At 34.6% G+C, this 21,554-nt stretch overlaps 2 protein-coding genes and 2 pseudogenes across 3 annotated transcripts; 2 read left to right on the top strand and 2 right to left on the bottom strand.

Annotated features, from left to right (window-relative positions):
• Window positions 1-644: 644 nt before the first annotated feature.
• On the top strand, window positions 645-2,052 carry LOC120175215 (annotated as a pseudogene).
• A 340-nt stretch (window positions 2,053-2,392) lies between these two features.
• LOC120175153 (ubiquitin-conjugating enzyme E2 32-like) lies at window positions 2,393-4,243 on the bottom strand. 2 transcript variants are annotated; one of them, XM_039181847.1, is made up of 5 exons: window positions 4,030-4,230; window positions 3,720-3,851; window positions 3,467-3,551; window positions 3,026-3,189; window positions 2,424-2,943 (listed from the first exon to the last, which is right to left on the bottom strand). In XM_039181847.1, exons 1-5 carry the CDS (start codon window positions 4,138-4,140, stop codon window positions 2,455-2,457), a joined length of 981 nt encoding a protein of 326 aa, XP_039037778.1. In that variant the 5' UTR covers window positions 4,141-4,230; the 3' UTR covers window positions 2,424-2,454. The 2 variants fall into 2 exon arrangements, with proteins under 2 accessions (XP_039037780.1, XP_039037778.1); XM_039181849.1 differs by lacking the exon at window positions 3,720-3,851 and having other exon boundaries at window positions 2,393-2,943; window positions 4,030-4,243.
• Window positions 4,244-5,340: 1,097 nt separating this feature from the next.
• On the bottom strand, window positions 5,341-6,944 carry LOC120175155 (zinc finger CCHC domain-containing protein 10-like). Its single transcript, XM_039181850.1, has 2 exons — window positions 6,896-6,944; window positions 5,341-6,318 (listed from the first exon to the last, which is right to left on the bottom strand). The coding sequence occupies exon 2, from the start codon at window positions 6,316-6,318 to the stop codon at window positions 5,542-5,544; it is 777 nt and encodes a 258-aa protein (XP_039037781.1). The 5' UTR covers window positions 6,896-6,944; the 3' UTR covers window positions 5,341-5,541.
• A 5,880-nt stretch (window positions 6,945-12,824) lies between these two features.
• Window positions 12,825-17,998, top strand: LOC120175152 (annotated as a pseudogene).
• Window positions 17,999-21,554: the final 3,556 nt, after the last annotated feature.

The raw sequence follows: 21,554 nt of genomic DNA, 5'->3' as shown, positions 1-21,554 counted from the left end.
TATTAATAATTTTCTCGTGTTATTTCAATACTATAATAAAATTTTCACGTAAAATTTTGGTGTTTATAGGCTCATTATATTTATTTGGGTTCTAACTTTTGTAAAAGCTGGAAGGATGCACAGTGAGTTGACAAATTCTTGAATTTAGGGTTAAGCAATCAGTTCAGTGTATGTTTCCTTTTAAAAGCTGTAATAAGGAAGGCTGCATCTGCTTTGTGTAGGAGTTTCCAGTCATGGGATAAAACTTCTTAATTTTCACTAAAATATTCAATAAAAAAATAAATAATTTTAAAAATCATAAAAAGGTTAAAGAAATATTAAAATAACCATATTTTCATAAAAGTGACCTAAAATTAGCATATATATATATTTTATTTTTTAGAAACTTTTTTATATTTTAAAAATAATAAACATAACTACATTATATATATATATATATAATCTGAAGTTGGGTGTTTAGCAGTGTTCCCAAGTCATCTTGGATTCCTTCACGATGTGGGAAGATATATAGCTACAGCTACTTACCTAGTTCCTCAGGGCAAAGGAGCTGTTTCTATAGGGTATTTCACCATTCTTTTCAGGTAAAACTAAGCTGTTTCTTTATCGTTACTTGTGATAAAACCTTGATTTGCTTGTCGTTACAGATGTCTGCATCGACCTCCGAACCGACAGAAGTCGCACGGCATGTCGCGATCGAAATCCCGAGACAGTCTTACGACAATCTCGTGATTGAACTCAAAGAAAGATGGAAACCATGACAACTGCGAGCTGCATTTGTAGAGTCGACGAGAAATACCTCGAGTTCGATGGAAGACATTTTCTCCCCCAGAAGATCTCCATCGGTCTTTTCATCATGGTCGGAACGATTTGAAACCCATGGAGGAACATAAATGGCGGTATCTGTATTCGCTCCTGAATCGGAAACCTCGTCTCGAGGCTACATTGGATAAGTGTGTCAAGACCTTAAGAGAGCTAGAGCATAAGGCGAGGCTGTGCTATGAATGTCATGAAAAGATCGATGTTTCGAGTGACCGATTCGTCGAAACCATGTTAGCTGATGCCGGTTTCTTGATTGAACTATTCCTGAAGTATGTGGTGAAGGGTTTGAAACGTCGTGGCGATTACGTGTTCAACACGTCTGGGTTGTTGTACGAGTTGAGGTGTGACATGTTGTTGCTGGAAAATCAGATCCCTTATTTCCTCCTTCAACGAATGTTCGAAATCTTTCCGGTTCCAGACCATTGCAAACTGTCCCTGACCGAACTCGCGTTCCGGTTCTTTAAGGATATGATCCCGGGAGATCACAGGCTTCATTTGACCAAATTTGGACAAGAAGGAAACCATTTACTCGATTTTATCCGTCATTGTTTCCTCCCAACGGTCCCGAGGATCAAAGTGAAACGGGAAGAAATTAGAGGTTTACATTACAAGGCAAGTAAGCTCAAAGCTGCTGGAGTTAAACTCAAGAAGGCGTCAACAGAGGATTTACTAGACGTAAAATTTGTCAAAGGAGTGCTCGAAATTCCGCCTGTTGAAGTCCATCAATATACCGAAACCCTACTCCGGAACCTCATTGCCTTCGAACAATCCGGTTCGGGCACCACTAAACACATCTCGTCATATGTACTTTTCATGAAAACCCTCCTCGAAGACGAAAAGGACGTGAAACTGGTGAAAAGAAAGCAAATTCTTACGAACTACGATGTGTCCGAAAACAAACAGGTTGAGACATTGTTTAGTAGGCTTTGGAAGGAGATGAAAGTGATGGAGAATGTAAACGATGAGTTCTACTATGATGGGCTTTGTGAACAAGTTAAGGAGTACAAAAGGAGCAGTTGGCAGCCCCAGTTGAAGATGTCGTCACCATTCCGGCCCGGATATCTCCGACAACCTTTGCCATTGTCTCCTATCATGATTGTCGTTGCGGTTTTGTTCGTCGTCCTTGTTATTGTTGGTGCTTTGTTTTCTATAATCTCCTTTTTTCGACACAAGTTGTAAGGCAAAAAATTTAACATGACTGTTGTTTGACCCATTGGTTTTGTTTGAATCAATAAGAACACTGGAACATTTTTCAATTCAAATAAATAAAGTCTTACGGAAAGAATTATGTTCATGAATAAATAATAAAAAAATAATATAATTTTTTATTCGATTCAAAAACATGTGTATTACCAACAATCAGTTGGTCTAGTGAGATAAGACACTATGTCTAATAAGTAAGGTTAAGAGTTCGAATCCTGACGTTTGTGAATGGAGCAAACTGGGTTGGGAGGGTCACCCTCACGTCTGCAGTACCCAATCTGAATTAATCGGTCAATAGATTAGATACCAGTGATTAATTCAAAAAAAAACATGTGTATTAATCCTGCTTACATAAGCTCAATATACTTGAAATTGGCCCCATACTAATTTAAAAACAAACAAATATTTTGATAGATTTCTCTGTTAATGGAACTATGAACCATCCATGAAAACAGCACCATGACCGCTGGATTTGATGAACTTCTTGAACAAAAGAACCATAATTGCGATGGTAAGTCCGATAGCAGCCCATGTAAACAAGCGGTCATCGACAGCAGATTGTTGACCCCTCATCTCTGGCCTTTGCAGTGGCTGGTTTCTCGGTCCCCCTGCAGGAATCTCTCTCACGAGCCTCGTGTATGCGGGATAGGAATGAGCATTTCCGGGATCCACAGGTTGTTCTTCGACAACCCCGTCACCTACATCTTGATTCGGTTGCTCAATCCCCGCATCCACGGGTTGTTCTTCGACAAACCTGTCACTTGCTTCTTGATTCGGGTGCTTGACCCCGGCATCCACGGGAATGGATTCTTGCTGATGGACCTTGGCCTCTCCTTCCCTTTCCGTTGGGTGTTCTTCTGAGGACTGTGAAGGACTGTGTTGAGGAACATGGGGAGTCTTGCTTATCATATATTCATGTATCTATAACATGAAAAAACTTCATTAGTAGAGGATCAAAATCACAGTTTCGAGGTGTGTAATCAGTAATTTAATCAAAACATACCTCGTCGATAAGTTTCTGGCGTTCTGGATTCCCGAATTTAGGTGCTACATTACGAGACTTGACAGCTAGGGCAACACGCTCTTCCTTCGTATATTCTAGAGAACCTAAAGCACCATTCGGGCTGGTGGGCATGAATGCAATCAGTGCCACCAGAGCAGTCCTCACTATCAACACCAACAGCCAAATTAGCCAGGTTTTATCAATATCAGATTCGGACACCCCATATCCGACTACTCACACACTGGTCAAAGTAACATAGCTTAAAACAGATTAAGGACACACCAGAACGAATAGTTATGAAACAGTACAAATATGATAACACGTCAAATGGCAGTGGAATGAACAATACAACATATGAAAAGCTTTTCATTTTTTGGATTGGGGATAACAATTTATATCGAAATTCGGATTGTGTTTGCCTTAAGATGAAATGGTACTCACCACTCCAAGATGGTTGCCAATGCTCCGGATGGTGATTTGATATGCTCAAGCAAATCTTAGTTTGGGTTTCGAAACGTCCATTTGGCTGAAAAATATAAGCAGATAAAAGAACTTGGAACATCAAATTAGACAATTTACAAAACAAATGAAATACACGCACTATGTTGCTCGGACTCTTCATTTTTCTTCCAGTAATCATGTTTGACGTGATATATATATATATATATATATATATACAAAAGCGAGCACTTACAGTCAGCAAGGTAAAAGAAGGTGGCTTAAATGGATACTCAGCAGGCAATTGGATCCTTCCATGATAAATCCCTCCTTCAAATTCAGAATCCCTCGGACCCCTAATTGCAAATTGCCATTCAAATATATTCTCCTGAAGAAAAAATACCCAAAATTTATCATCACAATCCTCAATTCGCCTCTCAATTTCACAACAAGTCAAACATTTTCCCTAAAATTTTCAAATCAACCCCTGTTCCATCCAAAAATCCAAACCATGAACCTGGGAAAAATTATAAAAAAATACCATAAAATTTTGAGATTCGTTTTACCTCGAGAGGTAGGCTCATGAAATCATCAGAAGGATTGGATTGCATCTCCTTAACCTCTTGTAAGATCCTCTTCACCGCCGTATTCTTGAGGTTATACTTCTCTTCAGCCATATAATCTCCAATCGTACAATCGCCACCAGCGCCGCCGCCGCTTCCACCACCGTATATAAACACGTTTTGTTTTGGTCGAGTGTTTGTTTAAAAAGGATTCGAAATTGAGAAAGATAAACGAAGCAGAAGAATAGAAGAGTTCGGGCTTTGAAATTTAGCAGTTGACTTGACACCTCATTGGCTCAAGAGTTGACCACGTGGCTATTTTTCATTGGACGAGAGAAATCGTTTGTGTCGTTTAACTGCTGGTTCGATTGGATCAGGTTGTTTTACACCGTGTATACTCGCGTGAGTCTCGTATATTTAATAATCATAAGTATATTATTTTTTTATAAATTAATAATTTATCTTATTTAATTAAAATAAATTTATGATTCATTCTATTACTTCATTAATATTAACAAAAAATATAATTTAGTATATTAATTTTATATAATAATAAAAATATTGTAACTATATAAAATCATAATAATCTCAAGATAGACTTTATATTTGCATTAAATTAAACTTATTATTTAATTCACCATTGTTATATAAAAATAAAAATTAAAAATTTTAGCACTATAGATAGGTATACTGGCGTCAAACAATTCAATTTTTTTTATCAAATAATATATAAAAAAATATTAAAAATTAACTTTTAGTATTATTGGACAAATATCATATCCTTCACGAAAGATATGGATTGATTCTTTTGCAGAATCTGGAACATGTTACTGTTTGTTTATACTGATTTTAGAGTAATAATCTTCATTGTTGAATTTGGTGAATTCCTGGGAAGTAGATATAGAAGGGAGGAGAGGTTGAGCTCTCGTTGCGTCGCGGCCTTTGAAGGCGGGACAAACTGTTCACCGATATTCTTCGATCGTCGTTTATTCCGCTTGTCTGTTGGTTAAACTTCAATCTTCAGCCTCTTACAGTTGATGGTTGCTGTAGGACTCTCTTCCTCGTCGACGAAAGTAATGTCATGCTCATCATGTTCTCATCAGCATCTCTTTCGTGGTTCGAATTGCTTAACTGCGGCAACAGCCTCCTCTCATTCGCCTCGGGTTTGGCAGGCTCTTACTCGTCTTCCAGACTGCCATTCTCTTGTTTCGAAGCCTCTCGAATGGCAAGAAAGAGGTTCAAGTCCGACATGAATGCAAATAAATTGATTTATGCACAACGGTAGTCGGAAACTCGAAAAACCCGGTTCACATATTCAAGCTACAATCGTTTCATGAAAGGAATCCACGAACAACTAGGTAATTCACGACTACTAGGAACTATCGTCATTCATAAACATCACAAAAGTAAATGGAAAAGGAATGAAAACATCTACCAAACTTATTTCAGAAGGATTGATCACCAGCATGTAGAGTCCGACATTGAACAGACAAGATGCGTACCGAAATCTCTCATTCATCGCCTTTTACCATGCCTTCGGCTCTTCCTCCGGTTTCTCTTGTCATCGGAGTCAGAATCTGAACGGGAGTCCGAATCAGAAGACTCGGAAGATGAGCTGTACCTTCTTCGCCTCACCTTCTTCTTCTGCTTCTTCCTCCTCTGCCTCTTCCTCTCTTGCTCAGACTCGGATGAAGAACTGTCATCCGAGCTACTCTCTTCTGAGGAAGAATCCGATCCCGTGACAGATGAGGCACCACTATCAGTCTCAAAAACTGAAGCCTCACTATCGGAACCGGACCGAGAATCTCTTCGATGCTTCCTCTTGCTTTTCTTAGACCTATTCCCTTCATTTTCATCCTTGACGTCTGAGTTGTCCAAATCATAAGAGATCGAAAGCTTCATCCTCAGTTTCGGGTTCTTAAGCTGCTGCGTACGTGAGGGCCGAGAAATGTACACTCGTTCGTTCTTGCATTCGTAAGTCCAATGCCCAGCTTGGAAACACTTTTGGCACTGCGAAGCACCCATCGTAGTAGTCATCGTCGTTTTGTCTTTCCTTTCGCCTATTCGCACCGCCTTTTCGGTACTCATCAAATACATCTGCCGCTTCGCTTCCCTTTTCTCCTGCCATCTGCTCGGGCCCTCTTCCTTTTGCCCGTAGGCATTGACATTTCGAGCTGCAGCCGCAGCCGCCCTTTCAGCTTGAGCACGACTAAGACCCTTCGTGGCAGTCAAGGCCGCAGCTTTGATTCGGTCGGCCGCTGCCTGGGTTTTTTCTTCTTTTTTACTCGACATCTTTTCGAATACACAACAACAAATACACAAACTAGATTAGGGCGTTAGGCAAATATATAAATTATTCAGCCTAAATCTCCAGCACTGGCATTCAAATTTCCAGTTTCTTCATTCTAAAACATATAATTTTTAACTAAATTACTCAAAAGAAATCAATTTTTCAATATTTACACAGAATTTTACATCTAAAACAAGTAGTAGTAAACAAATTAATATAAAAATATATTTTCTTAATATAATCTCAACATGAAATGAAATACGAAAAATCAAAATTTCGCTAACAACGAAATTAAACAGATCAAGATATATAATTAGGGCATAAAAAGAATTTTACAGGATCTATCAATTTACAACCAAGAAATCATAAGAAAAGCTGATTTTTTCTCCTCAAAATAACGAAATATAAACAACAAAAGGAGGGGGATTAGAGTTTCAGAACAATAGAAAACCCCAACTCCAAAACACGAAGGCTAAAATAAAACAAAACAAAAATTATCTACGTTTCATATCTATTAAACCCTAAATTGAACATTTTTTTGGAAAAATTTAATCTATCAAGAAGAGAATCAACGCTTACCTGTAGATCTTCGCGTCGGAGAAGATACAGACCAAAGAAAAGAGGGGATTCTTATAGTTTGGTTATTTATTTTTTATTTATACCATAATTATATATGAGACGTGGGCTTTTCGTCTTTTTCGCTAGTAATTTAGATTTGGTAAACTATTTTGGCTTAATACCAAATTAAGTGCCCAAATTATATCATTTTTTCCAAATAGGTGCGTAAACTATTTTTTGACTAATCCAGACACCTAACATTACAAACATTACCATTTTATGTGTCCGGTCGTCAACAACGTTAATTTCCCCGTTAAGTGGCACATATCGCAATCTGGTGATTTTAAAATTTATTTTTTAAAATATTATTATATTTATAAAAAAACTAATTTCTCTTAAATTAAAAATAGCCCCAAAATCCCTAAAATCCTCATATTCTAACCTAAACCCATCGCTGCCACCCTTTTCGGCCACAACCGCTGCCGACGTTGTCCCTGTCATCCTCTTAGTCATATGTCGTAGTAGTTGTCGCCCATTGACTGTCAGAATCGCGTGGGGTTGCGATTTTCATCACCGATTTCGCTAGGTATAAAACGTTGATCGATCACGATTTTATAGGGGTTTTGGTATTTGGGGGAGGGGAGGTCAGGTTGAACTTTGTCAATGGCAAAAGGCGGCGGCCAATGTGGATTTAGGATTTGAAATGAAGGTTTTGTAAGTTTTGAGTTTATTTCAAAATTTTGTGTTTTCTTTTTAAAAAATATATATAATTTTAATTTTTTTTATTTTAAATAAATTTTTTAAATTTACCTTATTATGACACATGTCACTTAAAGAGGAAATTAACATTGTTGACAGTCCAGATACCTAAAATAGTAACGTTTGTAACGTTATGTACCAAGATATATAAAAAATAGTTTATGTACTTATTTGGGAAAAGATGTATAGTTTGGACACTTATTTTGGTATTAACGAACTATTTTCTACCGAATTCATTATAAATAGACCATGTTTTTTAAAATAAAATTATAATTTAATTATATCACAAAATATTATTATAAACAATCATCAAAATTAGATGGAGTTTAATATAATCTAATCTAATATAAAAATAAATTTAAATTTAAATTTATATACCTGAAAATTTAAATTAAATTATTTTTTATATTTTAAAAATTAATATAAATTTTATCAATTTAATATTTATTCTTAACCTTTATTACTTATTCTTTCTCTTATAAATATTATATTAATTTTTATCATTTAAAATTATTCTCGATATCATATATGATATTAAATTTTACAAATAAAATTGTTATATTTATTATTATATATAAGATATTAAATAAAAGTATCACATGACCTTAGTGTTAAGAGACTTATTATTATCTCTTGAGGTTTTGAATTCGAGCACCGCAAATACCAGAGATATAAACATTAATTATCAAACGGTTGAGAGTATTTGAACATATATTATCTTATGTTTGCTCGAGATGCATAAAAAAATACTAGATAAACGAATGACAAAATTTTTTTCTAAATTCGATAAATTCACTTGATCTAAAATATATTAAAAAAAGTTAAATATATGCTTTTTGAAGTACAAATATTAAATTTTTTTGGTAAATAAAAGAAAGAGACTCTTATAACTATTATAGTTCACGTTGCTTCTGCATGGAGCAGGTTCAATATTTCGGCCGAAGGGTTTTGTAGATGGTGAACTTCTAAATCTGTCGGAGACGCATACTTGGATAGGCAGTCAGCTACGCGATTTTCGTTCCGATTTATGTATTTGAATTGTACTTTCCAGTTTTTCTTCTATATTTCCTTGATGTGGGATAAAATGGCGAGCTTGCCTTGTTGATCGGACTTTCCTTTCATTAATCGAATTGCTTCCATGTTGTCCAGTTCGACCTCGATATGTGATAGACCTAAGCCTCATGCAGTTCTCATGCTCGTGTAAGCTCCCCAAAGTTCCTCTTCGAGTATCGAGCATATGGCAATGCATTTGTAGAATCCAATGACCCATTTGCCTTCATGGTTCCTTACCACTCCTCCACACATCGAGCTACCGTTTGAAGCTCCCCAAAGTTCCTCTTCGAGTATCGACTAGCGTCTGTGTTTATTATGTGCCAACCTGACGGGGGCATGACCATGCGACTTGTTTTTGGAATTGTGAAGGAGGATCCCCTGTTGGAGCTTTGATTAGAGACGATCCCTTGTTGGTGCAGATTACCTGGAGGTTTCGGCTTCTCCCTAACACAGTTCCATGTTCCTCTATTGTTGCACCAAAGGCTACAACATTCCTCTCAAGCCAAAGATTCCAGAGAATTGAACCGAAAAGAATGTCCCAGTCCTTAGTCACCTTTGCAAAAGTTTGTGTCAGAGAGGTTTACCAGGGTCCAAGTCTGGAACTCCATGGACATGAAGTCGTCAAGTCTCTCGGGTTTGATTGTTGAGGACCAGACACTTAGGGCTCAGGGGCACCACCGAAGCATGTGATTAATATCTTCCGGAGAAACTGCGCATAAAGGACATCTGTCGTCGAAAGAGAAATGTCTACGTACTCTATCTGCCTTCGTCATGACTTCATAATAAACACTTCGTTTTGAGTGTCCAAGTTTCGGAATCCAATACCTCCCTGTGTCGTCTTACGCATAAATCATTCCAACAAACCAAGTGAAGCCCTTTCTGGTCCGATGATGAGCCCCATATAAATCTTGTAATTAAACGTTCTAGCATCAGACATGTTTTCTTGCGTATTAAGGCTCTTAGCATGGTATAACTTGGGATGGCGGATAGGACTGCTTTAGCGAGAGTTAATCTTCCGGCTAGCGTTATAACACCTCTAAAACCGGCCTAGTAATTTCTCGACACCTGATGATCAAAAATTATTTTTTTAGTAATTGGAATTATGCTTTCAAATCGTTAAGTTTAAGTTTAGAATTAATTCTAACTCGATTAGCTTATTCTTGAAGATTTCATGAAAAAGGGACCGAAATGTAAGATTTATAGAATTCATAGTTTTGAATGTAAGCGAAGTTGGAAGGCTCATTCCTGAGCATGTTTCATGAAAAGATGATAATTTTTCTTTTGGAAGTGTCGTAACCGGTTTTTGTCCGGGTACGAATTTTTACTTTACGGGAAAAGTAAAATAAAATAAATAAATAAATGATTTTGATTTTTAAAAATATTTTGGGAGTCGCCATTGACTTTTTTGAGTTAGATAGGTCAAATACCTAAAAATAATCTTTTAAAATAGTTTTTAAGAAAACATAATTTAAAAGATAAATTAATCTGCGTATAACAAAAAAAAATTAGTAAAAAAGGGATTCATGGTCGATTACGTTTAGGGAATGATTAGCACCCTTATAACGCCCAAAATTAGTACTCATTAATTATAAATTGTCTCTATTATTAGAAATTTAAGAATTCAAAGATATATTTAATTTATAATTTTGTGATTTCAAATTTATTACTATAATTTTAAGAAAAATATATTAACTATATATATATATATATATATATATATATATTTATAAATAAGATATTTATTTACTTAGAAATATCAGAAAAATACTTCTAGTTGCTTTAAGACAGTCATTTTCTTAACATTAAAAAATAAATAAATATTAATAAAATATTTCTCTAAAAATAATTAAAATAAATTAAATTAATATAATTTATAAAAGTATGATATTTAGTTATTTAAAAATATCAGAAAAGACTTCTAGTTGCTTTAAGACAATCATTTTCTTAATGTTAAAAAAATAAATAAATATTAAAATATTATTATTTTTCCTAAAATAATTTATATAAAATTAAAGCAAAAATATATATTATTAAATAGTATTTTTATTTAAAAAAGTTAATAAATAAATAAATATTATTTATTATATATATTTATATGACTAAATAATAATAAAATAATAATTAAACATATTGAATTAAACATATTGAAATTTAAATAATAAATTAAATTAAAATATAAATAAATAGTGACTAAAATAAATAAAATTAAAACTATAGTATTAAAATTAGTGACTAAATTAGAACATATTAAAATTAAATATCTTAATTTGTAATTATTTATTTAAAATTTCAGTGGCTAAACATGTTATTTTACATATTATTAATTTAGTGACTAAAATAAACTTATATCAAATTTGAATATCAAATTAAAATAAATTAAAACATGCTTTCGGGATAAAAATATTAATTAATAAAATTATGATGGCTAACTCAGTTATTTTCCCTAAAATATATATAATTATGTAAAGGACTTAATTATAAAGAAATAAAATTAAGAGACTGAATTATAATATATAAAAACATGCTATAAGGATCAAATTGCAAGTTTTTAAAGTTACAATGGCTGTGGGAATAGTTTAGACTTGCACGAAATTACACAAAGGCCCTCCCTTAAACGACGTTGTCTAAGAGAGGGTATAAATACCCTATTATGGCTGGTCCTTCGGGCCATTCTCTCATTTTCCTCTTTTCTCTTCTCTCTCTAAAACTGAGAGAAGCATTTCTCTCTCGCTTCTCTCTAGGATTCCCTCATCGGAGGGAATCCGTTCATTGGCCGGCAGTCGTCTGTCGCCGCCAACTCCGTCGTCGACCACCGCATCCGGTGGCCGGATTTTACAAAAATACCACCAAATTAAAGCTCATGCTTTCCTTAATCTAGATCTAGAGTGGTTTTGGCTAAAACCCCTTTAGATTTCCCTAAATCTAAACAAAACTGTAGGTATTACCTTCGGTTTGCACAGTGAATCCAACGAGCAGGGTAAGTTTTCTTCTCTTTTCTTTTGATTCGTAACCGACTAGGATCGTTGGTAGTAGTTTTTTTATATTGTTTTCTCTCTGTTTTTTTCTTGATTCCTCTCCCCTTTTGTTTCGCAGGTTCGGTGGCTTTTATAGTCACTACCGAGCCTCCTTCAGACCGGGTAATATGGAGGTTTTCGGTGAGTCACCAAACTATTGTGGTGACTCACCCAATAGCTTGCGACGTGGGCGGTTGGTTGAGATCTCTGGAGCCTTCGGTTGGTGACGTGGCAGCAGAGATCGAGGCGGTGGCAGCGATTGGCTGACGAACGGCGGCCATGTGGCCTTAGGGTATCATAACCCTATGGTTTCTATTGGGACCATCTGGACCGTTGGATCAAGATTAGATCCAACGACTGAGAAGAGGAGCGGCGGTTGGGGCTGAGATATAAACTTTAATAGGGTCTAGGGTTTCTTTTTGGGCCACTAAGTTAGGCTCTTGTAACTGGGCCGGTTTGTAATTGGGTTGGGTCTGAATTGGGCCTGAAATGTAATAATAATAATATTAATAATATAAAATAATAATAGTAATAAATAAAATAATAATAACAATAATAACATAATAATAAAAAAATGGATGAAAAAATTAGTATCTTCATGAAGTTTAGGGCTTGGTAGCATTAAAGCCTAATCCCTTTAATTTAGGGTTTTATGTCATTTTAAAGGAATGATGTTTATATGTCACGAGGTTACACGACAACAACAATGGGATACAACAAAATTAACAAAATATTAAAATCACTTTAATTAAACCGTCCACATCATCAACGTCACGATATAGAGTTGTTATGTCAACGTCCTGTTAACGCATTAATGGTGGAGTGATAATTGGAGTTAAACATAAAAGTAAATATTAAAATTAACAAAATTAAAACGTCAATGATATTTTCAATCCCGCATTTAAAGGTAAGTGGTATTTGAAGTAGTTTACCCATAAATTTATACAAGTATTATTAGATAATAATGTGATATAATATGAGACGCTAACTAACTAAAAAAATAAATTTAGAAATATAAGAAAATAATTAGTGTAAAATATATTTTTTTGAAAAATTTTGAAGGGCTTTTGACAGTTTTTAAGCCTTTAAAAAGAAAGAAGAGGAAATGGCCGTTTACCGGCCCCGACTTGATAACTCCGCCTACTTACTCCACTCCTAACGGACTTATCAATGCAAACCACGTTTCTCGGTGTCTCTATATCTCCTCAGATCTCTTTCTCTCCGTTCCTCTCTCATTTCCTCGCTGCCAAACAGCCGGAAAGATGCATTCCATTTGCTCTCAAGCTACCACAGTTCCTAGATCAAATTTCTCCTTCGATTCTCATTCTCATGCTTTACCTCTCTCCAAGCCGATCAATCTCCGTTTCTGCGGACTCAGAAAGGAAGCCTTCGGCTTCTCCGGTTTGACTCACTCGTGTTCCAGCCGAGTTCGGTTCACGAGCCGCGGACATTCCAAGAGAATCTCTGCTTCAGCTGAAAACAACGGAACTCCCCCGAAATCTTTTGATTATGATTGGATTATCATCGGCGCCGGCGTCGGTGGCCATGGAGCTGCTTTGCATGCCGTTGAGAAGGTACTTCGATTTTGATCCTTTTTTCCTTCTTTTTTTGTCCCACTTAATTTTGATGTTGTTTACTATTTTAGCTGAAACTCACTAAGCTCCTTTTTCGTTGTTTTCTAGAAGTTCTTAAGAAGCGCATTTGACTTCCTAGATGATTGTTGATAATCATACTCAGTTGAGCTCGACTTGCTTATTATCTTTTATGTAGAGTAGTTTTCAGTTACTAATCACTGGCTTACTAGCTTTAAGTGAAGATCAACTATGCATTTGATCTTGATTCGTGAATATGTTGTTTTTAGAGATTTTAAAAGCAATTCATACTTGCCTTGAGATCGGTTTCATTTGAGTGTAACTATTAAATATTGTGGAGTAATTTACGGTTTGTGCTCAATGTGCTGAATTGATTTTTTTTCCTGCTTTGTTATTTGCAGGGTTTGAAAACTGCAATTATCGAAGGAGATGTTGTGGGAGGAACGTGTGTGAATAGAGGTTGTGTTCCTTCGAAAGCTCTCCTGGCTGAGTGGTAAGATGCTTGAACTTCAGAGTGAGCATCACATGAAGGCTTTGGGTTTGCAGGTAATAGGATTAGTTGTTATGGTTGGTTATTTGAGAACTTAAGCTATGACTCAACGTCAGTTCTGAAATAAATCAGCATTTGGATTTTTTGTAATATCTTGGATTTTTAATAAAATTTTGAGACACTCTTTTCCTCCTTCCAATGTCCTATGAAATATCCATATTTCATAGGTTATGAAGGGGGTTTTTAATGAGGTCTCCCATTTCTATCCAAAAAAAGATATGTATTTCTGTTGCCGACCAACAAGCTCTAATATGATGAACTGTGCTTTCTGGACCATTTTTCACATTGTATGTTGCTCTTCATGTTGCACATGGTAGGTTTCTGCTGCTGGATATGACAGACAGGGAGTTGCAGACCATGCAAATAACCTTGCTTCGGAAATTCGAAGCAATTTGACTAACTCAATGAAGGCACTGGGAGTAGACATATTGACTGGTGTCGGTACTATTGTGGTAAAGCCTAATATATATCCTGTAACGAAGTGTAGTCTTTTCAGTTTTCTATATCCTTATTTTGTATGTGCACACAGGGTCCTCAAAAGGTGAAATATGGGAAGACTGGTTTTCCTGATAATATAGTAACTGCAAAGGATATTATCATTGCCACAGGCTCCGTCCCTTTTGTTCCCAAGGGCATTGAGGTTGATGGTATGATATTGTTTTCTTTTTCTTTAATCTGTCTTTGGGGTCTTACTTTTTAATTAACTGTTCGATCAAAAGTAATATGTGTGATTAAGACTGCACTGGCACTTGATAGCGTTTTGCTAGCCCGTGATACTTTTATTTATTTTATTTTTTTGCTTTCATCTTCTTTTCCCCTTTCCTCTCTTTCTGGGGCAATTTGCACAAGATTTATGGATTGTAATTTGTGTGTTTAAGACTGCACTAGCACTTGATAGCGTTTTGCTAGCCATGGCACTTCTATTTTTTGCCTTCATCTTCTTTACCATTTTCTCTCTTGCTGGGGTAATTTGCATGAGATTTATGGATGGTCATATGTCGTATAACAAGGACATATGCATCAGACTAATCTAGTGAAATGTAAATATAAAGTTAGGCTAACAACTTCCTAGTCGTTCGAGTGCTGCCAAATCAATGGAAATTTGCATCTGCTAAATGCACATGATCTAGTTTAAAAAACCACAAAATCTCATCCTTCTTATATATATTTATGGGAATGTATCACATAGATTGTTCTTATTAAACAAACAACTGGCAGTAAACAACCAGTCCGATAATAACTTCTGGAGTTTACCATTTATAGGAGGATGCGAGTCACATTGCTGTAATCTTCTGTATTGTTATTATCCTAGATTGTTTTCTAATCAAGTAATAACTTGCAGGGAAGACTGTTATTACTAGTGACCATGCCCTGAAATTGGAGTCTGTTCCTGATTGGATTGCGATTGTAGGAAGTGGTATATTGGTCTTGAATTCAGTGACGTATACACTGCACTTGGCAGTGAGGTGAGGTCTTGTTCTTTTGTTTTTTTCCCGTATATATTTGTGATTTTTTTTTAAAGAAATGAATGTAGAAATCTTGCTTTGAGGATTAAAGAACTGCAAATTTACCTTATTGCTTCATGTTATAAGTTTATACACCATCTGTTTTCACCTGAAACCTATATGCACTTCAGAGCTCAGACCAAGGTTACGTTGAAGTTGTACTTTACTGTATGATTAATCTATGTTATCATTTAGGCTGCAAATCTGAAGGATATCTGCTGTTTGGGTGATTGCCATTGTGGACAAATAACCGTGAACCAGTTTAGACCATAGAGTGCATGCCCATATATGGTTATAATATTATCTTCAATCCATCCCATTTATTCACGAATAAATTACCACAAGGACAGAAACCAGTCACCGAATTTGCTGTCTGCTGATTATAGTAGTTACTGGCCTGTTCATTTTTTATCCTAATTCCTAAGTTAGAGCACAAGTGATACATCCTTGATATTTTTATTCCTAGGCAACAAAGTTCATATAACAGGTTTATACAGGTCACATTTATTGAAGCTCTAGATCAGCTTATGCCTGGATTTGATCCTGAGATTGGTAAGCTGGCCCAAAGGGTGCTGATCAACCCTAGGAAAATTGACTATCATACAGGAGTTTTTGCAACGAAGGTAATTTATTGTTTAGATTTTTTTGTACTTTGCATGCTGTATGATAAATTCGTTATCGAGTTTCCTTGGTGTTATTTATAGATTACTCCTGCAAAAGATGGTAACCAGTGACTATTGAGCTTATTGATGCCAAGACTAAGGAGCCCAAAGACACCTTGGAGGTATGGATGTGTGTTATGTTCTTTTTTATGGAAATTCTCGGAACCTGTCTATTCTGTTTTAGTGAGTATGGCGGCATATTTCCTTTGTGGACAATGTTATCATGTACAAATATTGCTGGCTTAATCTTCTGTTCTGTGTTGCTGTTCTTGTTTGTGAGTGGCCACTCTGCTTGGACTTGGTTAATGGTATCTATCACGTACCTTTTTCTTTTCTTCTGCTTCAGGTAGATGCAGCCTTGATTGCAACCGGAAGGGCTCCATTCACTAATGGTCTCGGCTTGGAGAATGTATGTCTTCCTGATGACTATTGTAATATGAATCTGTCCGCTAAGAGGAAATGGATTAAAACTTTTGTATTCTTTTGATTGTTTTCCAGATAAATGTAGTAACACAAAGGGGTTTCGTTCCTGTTGATGAGAGAATGCGAGTAATTGACGCAAATGGCAATCTGGTTAGTTGTAAACTGTGTTCTGTCTATATATTTTCCCTGACTTTCAAGATTCAACCAGAAATGATCTTATGTTTGAATTTTAGGTTCCTCACTTGTATTGCATCGGTGATGCAAACGGGAAAATCATGCTTGCTCATGCAGCAAGTGCACAAGGAATTTCAGGTAAGTTCCAACTAACTTTGTTCTTAACTAGTTCATAATCGATAATTTCATTAGATCCATCTAGGGGTGTTCGAACGGTCGGTTCGGCCACCAAACTGACCAAATTCCCCAAAACCGAATTAACCGTTTTTTTCCTCTAACCTTTAACCAAACCGAACTTTTTTTGGAAATCATTAACCGAACCAATTAACCATAATTTTTTATAATTTTTTTAGTTAGATTAATTTGAGTTTAATAAAGGTGTTTTTTTTATTTGGGTTAAAATTTAATTAGGTCTTGACAATTTAATGGGTTTAGTGTAGCGTGGTTGAAAAATAGTTGGGTCCTAATTTTTAATGAATTTTAGCTTAAATATATATTTAATATATATATATGATATATTAGATATTTAATATTTTCAGTTAATTCGGTTAATTAACCAATTTCGAACCAAATTAACCGTTAACCGAATATTGAAAAAAAAATTAACCATTCTCATCGAACTAATTTTGGTGGTCGACTGTTTAACCGAAGTAATTCGGTTTGGTCAGTTAATTTCTTGAAGTGAACACCCCTAGATCCATCTCATATTTTTCTTAAAACTATCTTAATGCAGTGGTTGAACAAGTGACCGGAAGAGATCACGTGCTTAATCACCTTAGCATCCCGGCAGCCTGCTTCACTCACCCCGAAATAAGTATGGTCGGGTTAACAGAGGTGAACATCGAACACTTTTGTTTTTGATTTATTATCGAGTTTAAATCGCTGGATAAGTGTGTCACGCAGCCATTAAATCTTGACAATGGTTTTAACATCACAGCCTCAAGCAAGGGAGAAAGCCGAGAAGGAAGGATTTGAAGTAAGTGTTGCGAAAACAAGTTTCAAGGCCAACACCAAGGCACTGGCAGAGAATGAAGGGAGGGACTTGCTAAGGTTATTTCCTGTCGCACTTTTCTCCATCTGCGGTAGAAAAGTAATGAACTCTTAAACAATTACTAATCGAAACACATACAGTCTCGTACGGTTCCGAATGTCATGAACTAAAGTCCCTATGTGGTTTAGATTTATGCAGAACTGATTTTTCCGCATCGTTTTGTTTGCATTGTTATCTTTTAAACATCATATTGTCTGCATGCGGTTGCTAAGTTATAGCTATGTTATCTCCATGCAGATGATATACAGACCCGACAACGGAGAGATACTCGGAGTCATATATTTGGGTTGCATGCGGCGGACCTCATCACGAGGCGTCAAATGCCATAGCTTTAGGGACACGAATCCAGGTCCATCTTCCGTGCCAAAACCAAATCACTTATGATCACTTATCTTCCCCGAACTCTGTTTATTAACTAGATCCGACCATGCAGGACATAAAATTTGCAGTGCAATGCTCTCTGAAGTTCTCGACGAACTATTTAAATCAGCCAAAGTGAGTTTCTGATTTCCGTTTTCTCCATTTGCCATTTTAAGATCATGTTCTCAAACTCATGGCAAATGCTCTTTTCCCCTTCTAAACCAGTTAAAGCCGCTGCATCGAATCATAGTCCAGTAAGTGAACCGGTTGCAGCCTAAATCCTTATCGACATTTTACAATTACAAAAGAGATAAAAAGGTATATTTTCTTTTTGTTCGTATTTGTTCATTTAGTATTTTTTTTACTGTTTTTTTAAAAAGTAAAGGATTGGATTTATTGAAAATGTTGGGAGAGGAGTACGAAATGGGCCTGATTAAAAAAACTCTCTAAACCTAACCGTAGAAAAAAGAATGTCATAACAAAATCCGAACAAAAACCATCCCACTAAACCACCACGAGTCTACTCCCCATGGCCACCAAACCCCACAAGGAAAGACGAAAAACTTATATTTCCAAAAGAATTATATATATATATATAATATTCGATCTGATAAATTATTTAAAAGAATTATATTATTTTCAAAAAAAATTATATTTTGAATCAGATAAATATAAGATCATATTATATTCGTTTATATAGTGTCATTTTCTAGATTAAATTCAAAATATTTGACCTATTCAGATAATTTTAACCTTTAAAATCAAATTAAAAGATATGGTTTTGATGAAAATTAAATCGAGAAGAAGGGAGTGCCATTTCTATACGTCACCTAATTGTAAATTTCAATGGATAAGATCATAAGAATGTTCTATATAAATTTTCCAAACTATCGTTTAAATTATATACCGGTCGTTAAATTTTAAAATGCTTCAATTTTATCCTTAAATATAAGTTCGGATTCGATATGAAACATATCTAAAATATGTGAGGGAAAACCACACTGCATGGATGTTTTGGATCTGACGTGGTAAAATAAAGACATTGATGATTCTTTGAACACATCAGATCCAAATTATTTATGTAATTGGTACATACATATTTATAAATTTGACCCATGTGTTTTAATTATGAACATCGTATTTTAACACCTAAACTAATGGCTATGTATACCGATGAAAGGACCGACTTGATACAATTAATGGCTTGAAACTAATGCTTTGAGAGCTCAATTAAAATGTCTTGAAATTGGGGAATCTATTTGTAATTCGAGTCATAGTTTAATGGCTTTTAATGCAATTAAAATTTTGAACAAGATTTTCCAAGAGCAGTTGGAAGCCAATTATTTCAACATTGGCAGTCGGTTGTAAAACCTAATTATTCAAACCCCACAATATCCATTTAAGTGTAACTTTAGTAGATTCTTTTGGATAATTAGTGTTTCATTTTAGCAAGAAAACAGCTGGGATTGGCTGCAGACCAAATGACCCAAGAGAAATTGGTACTAATTATATAGCACCCAAAATATTTTTTCATCGGTTGTAGGTCCAAAAATATTTTTCAGAGTGGGTATACGTACACTAACAACATAAATTTTTTAAATGAAATCAGTATAAATAAAATTTTATGAAGGACAACATTCGTAAAATAAGTAATTAATCGAAAAGAACTCAGATTTCGAAAAATTTTAGGTTAGACATCATTGTTAAAATAAATAACTAATCGAAAAGAACTCACATTTCTGGCTAGGATCATTTATAACAACTCAATAAAATTAATGATTATTTTGTAATCATTCAATAAATTTAATGACTATTTTATATAATTTAGGCTTAAAGTAAAAATAATTCCTTAAACTATATTATCTTTTTGTTTTATGTCCCTAAAATATATTTTGGTCAAACTAAGTACTTATATTATTATATTTAATCATTTTAAGTCCTATCATTTTTCCACTTGGAAAAATATTTTTCGGCCAATAAGATGTTGACACGTCACAAAAATTAGGTATTTGTTTTGATTAAAAAAATAGTTTAGGGGCTTGGAGCAAAAAAAACATGGTTTAGGGACTTATTTTGACCAAAAAATAGTTTAGGTACTTAAAGTGGTTACACATAATAATTGAAGGACTTATTTTAAAAAGTGAATTTTTATGTGTGACAATTTATTAAAGTAGAGGCGTCTTGAAGTGTTGCTAATTGATTTTCTTTCAACTTTAAAGTTCAACAAATTCTACAAATGTAAATGTTTGGTTACAATTTTTCAAATTTGGTGGGTTTTTATGTAAGTTTTCTCGTAGAAATTACCTCATTCGCTCACATGTTCAACGGTCCAAAAAGTGAAATGTCACAAGTGTTTAACAAAACCATGTGTATGGCTAGGGATTTAGAGAAGTTTTTCGACCTGAAATTTAGTTTGAATATAACATTATTCTCGACTAAATGTATTAAGTTTAAAACAACAGTGTACTAAAATGAAATAAAAGCTAAACGTTAGGTGTGTTTTGAAGAAATTAAAAGTTTAGGTGCTAAAACATATCAAAACTGATAGTTTAAGTACTAAATATGCAGTTTACCCTAGATTCAATTGTGAATGGATCATCCCTTATGGCTCCATGCCATGGCCTTAAATGAAAAGAAAACAACAAAACAATCCATTAATGTAAAACTAAAAGGGTTTGGTCTTAAATTCGACACAACAAACCTTGCCCCCTGACTAAATGGTACAGTTACCTATTTAACCCCCTACAATTTAATCATATTCAGTCCTTCGTTGATTGGAAAATTTTCACTCTGGTCCCTATCCAAAATTCATAATTTAACTTAAGTCACTCTATATTAGAGCATGTGAGGTAGGTATAGGTTCTGTAATTGGTATTATATTATATTATATTATATTATATTATGTATAAAAAATAATTATTTGATGTATTGATGATAGAATTTTTAATTTTATAATTTTTATAAGAGATGGTCATGGATCGAGTTGGATCGGATTCACAACCAATTTAATCTGATTCGAGAAACATATTCTTTCACTTGAAACTCAATCCGATTTGATTTAGATTTCGGAGGTTTAATCTAATTAGAGCCTTATGTAAAAGTCAGAGATTTTTAATACACGAAATGTTTTTAATAGTTTTAATTATACACTAATGTCATTTTCATATCTAATTTAAGATAAAGTATATGCGGTTTAGATGAAAAAATGACTTATATATATATACACACACGCCTATTACTTCTTCCACTAGTTTTCAAATAAAATAAAAGTTAATATATAGGGTAAATTGCATGTTTAGTACCTAAACTATCAGTTTTAATTAATTTTGATACCTAAACTTTCAATTTTTTAAAATTATATCCCACATTTAGTTTTTGTTTCATTTTAATATTTCGTCGTTAAGTTTTTAACGACATCATTTTTATGGGTAAATTACATCATTCATCACTCAACTATCTTCTCACTCCTATTTTAGTATTAAAGTTTGAAAATTTTAATTTAACTACTCAACTTTCGAATTGCTCCTATTTTAATCA

This window comes from Hibiscus syriacus, unplaced genomic scaffold (assembly GCF_006381635.1).
Source record: "Hibiscus syriacus cultivar Baekdansim isolate YM2019G1 unplaced genomic scaffold, ASM638163v2 tig00112159_pilon, whole genome shotgun sequence".
In the NCBI taxonomy this organism is placed as follows: Eukaryota; Viridiplantae; Streptophyta; class Magnoliopsida; order Malvales; family Malvaceae; genus Hibiscus; species Hibiscus syriacus.
This window is presented reverse-complemented; position numbering and strand designations above follow the sequence as displayed.

Bases quoted from the DNA above. Each gene is read 5' to 3' on its own strand.
- LOC120175153 (XM_039181847.1), bottom strand. From the start codon at position 4,140: ATGGCTGAAGAGAAGTATAACCTCAAGAATACGGCGGTGAAGAGGATC. The intron at 3,552-3,719 runs GTAAGTGCTCGC...TATATTTTTCAG, and splicing joins CTTCTTTTACCTTGCTGACT to CCAAATGGACGTTTCGAAAC. The intron at 2,944-3,025 runs GTATGTTTTGAT...TTCATGTTATAG, and splicing joins GCCAGAAACTTATCGACGAG to ATACATGAATATATGATAAG.
- LOC120175155 (XM_039181850.1), bottom strand. From the start codon at position 6,318: ATGTCGAGTAAAAAAGAAGAAAAAACCCAGGCAGCGGCCGACCGAATC.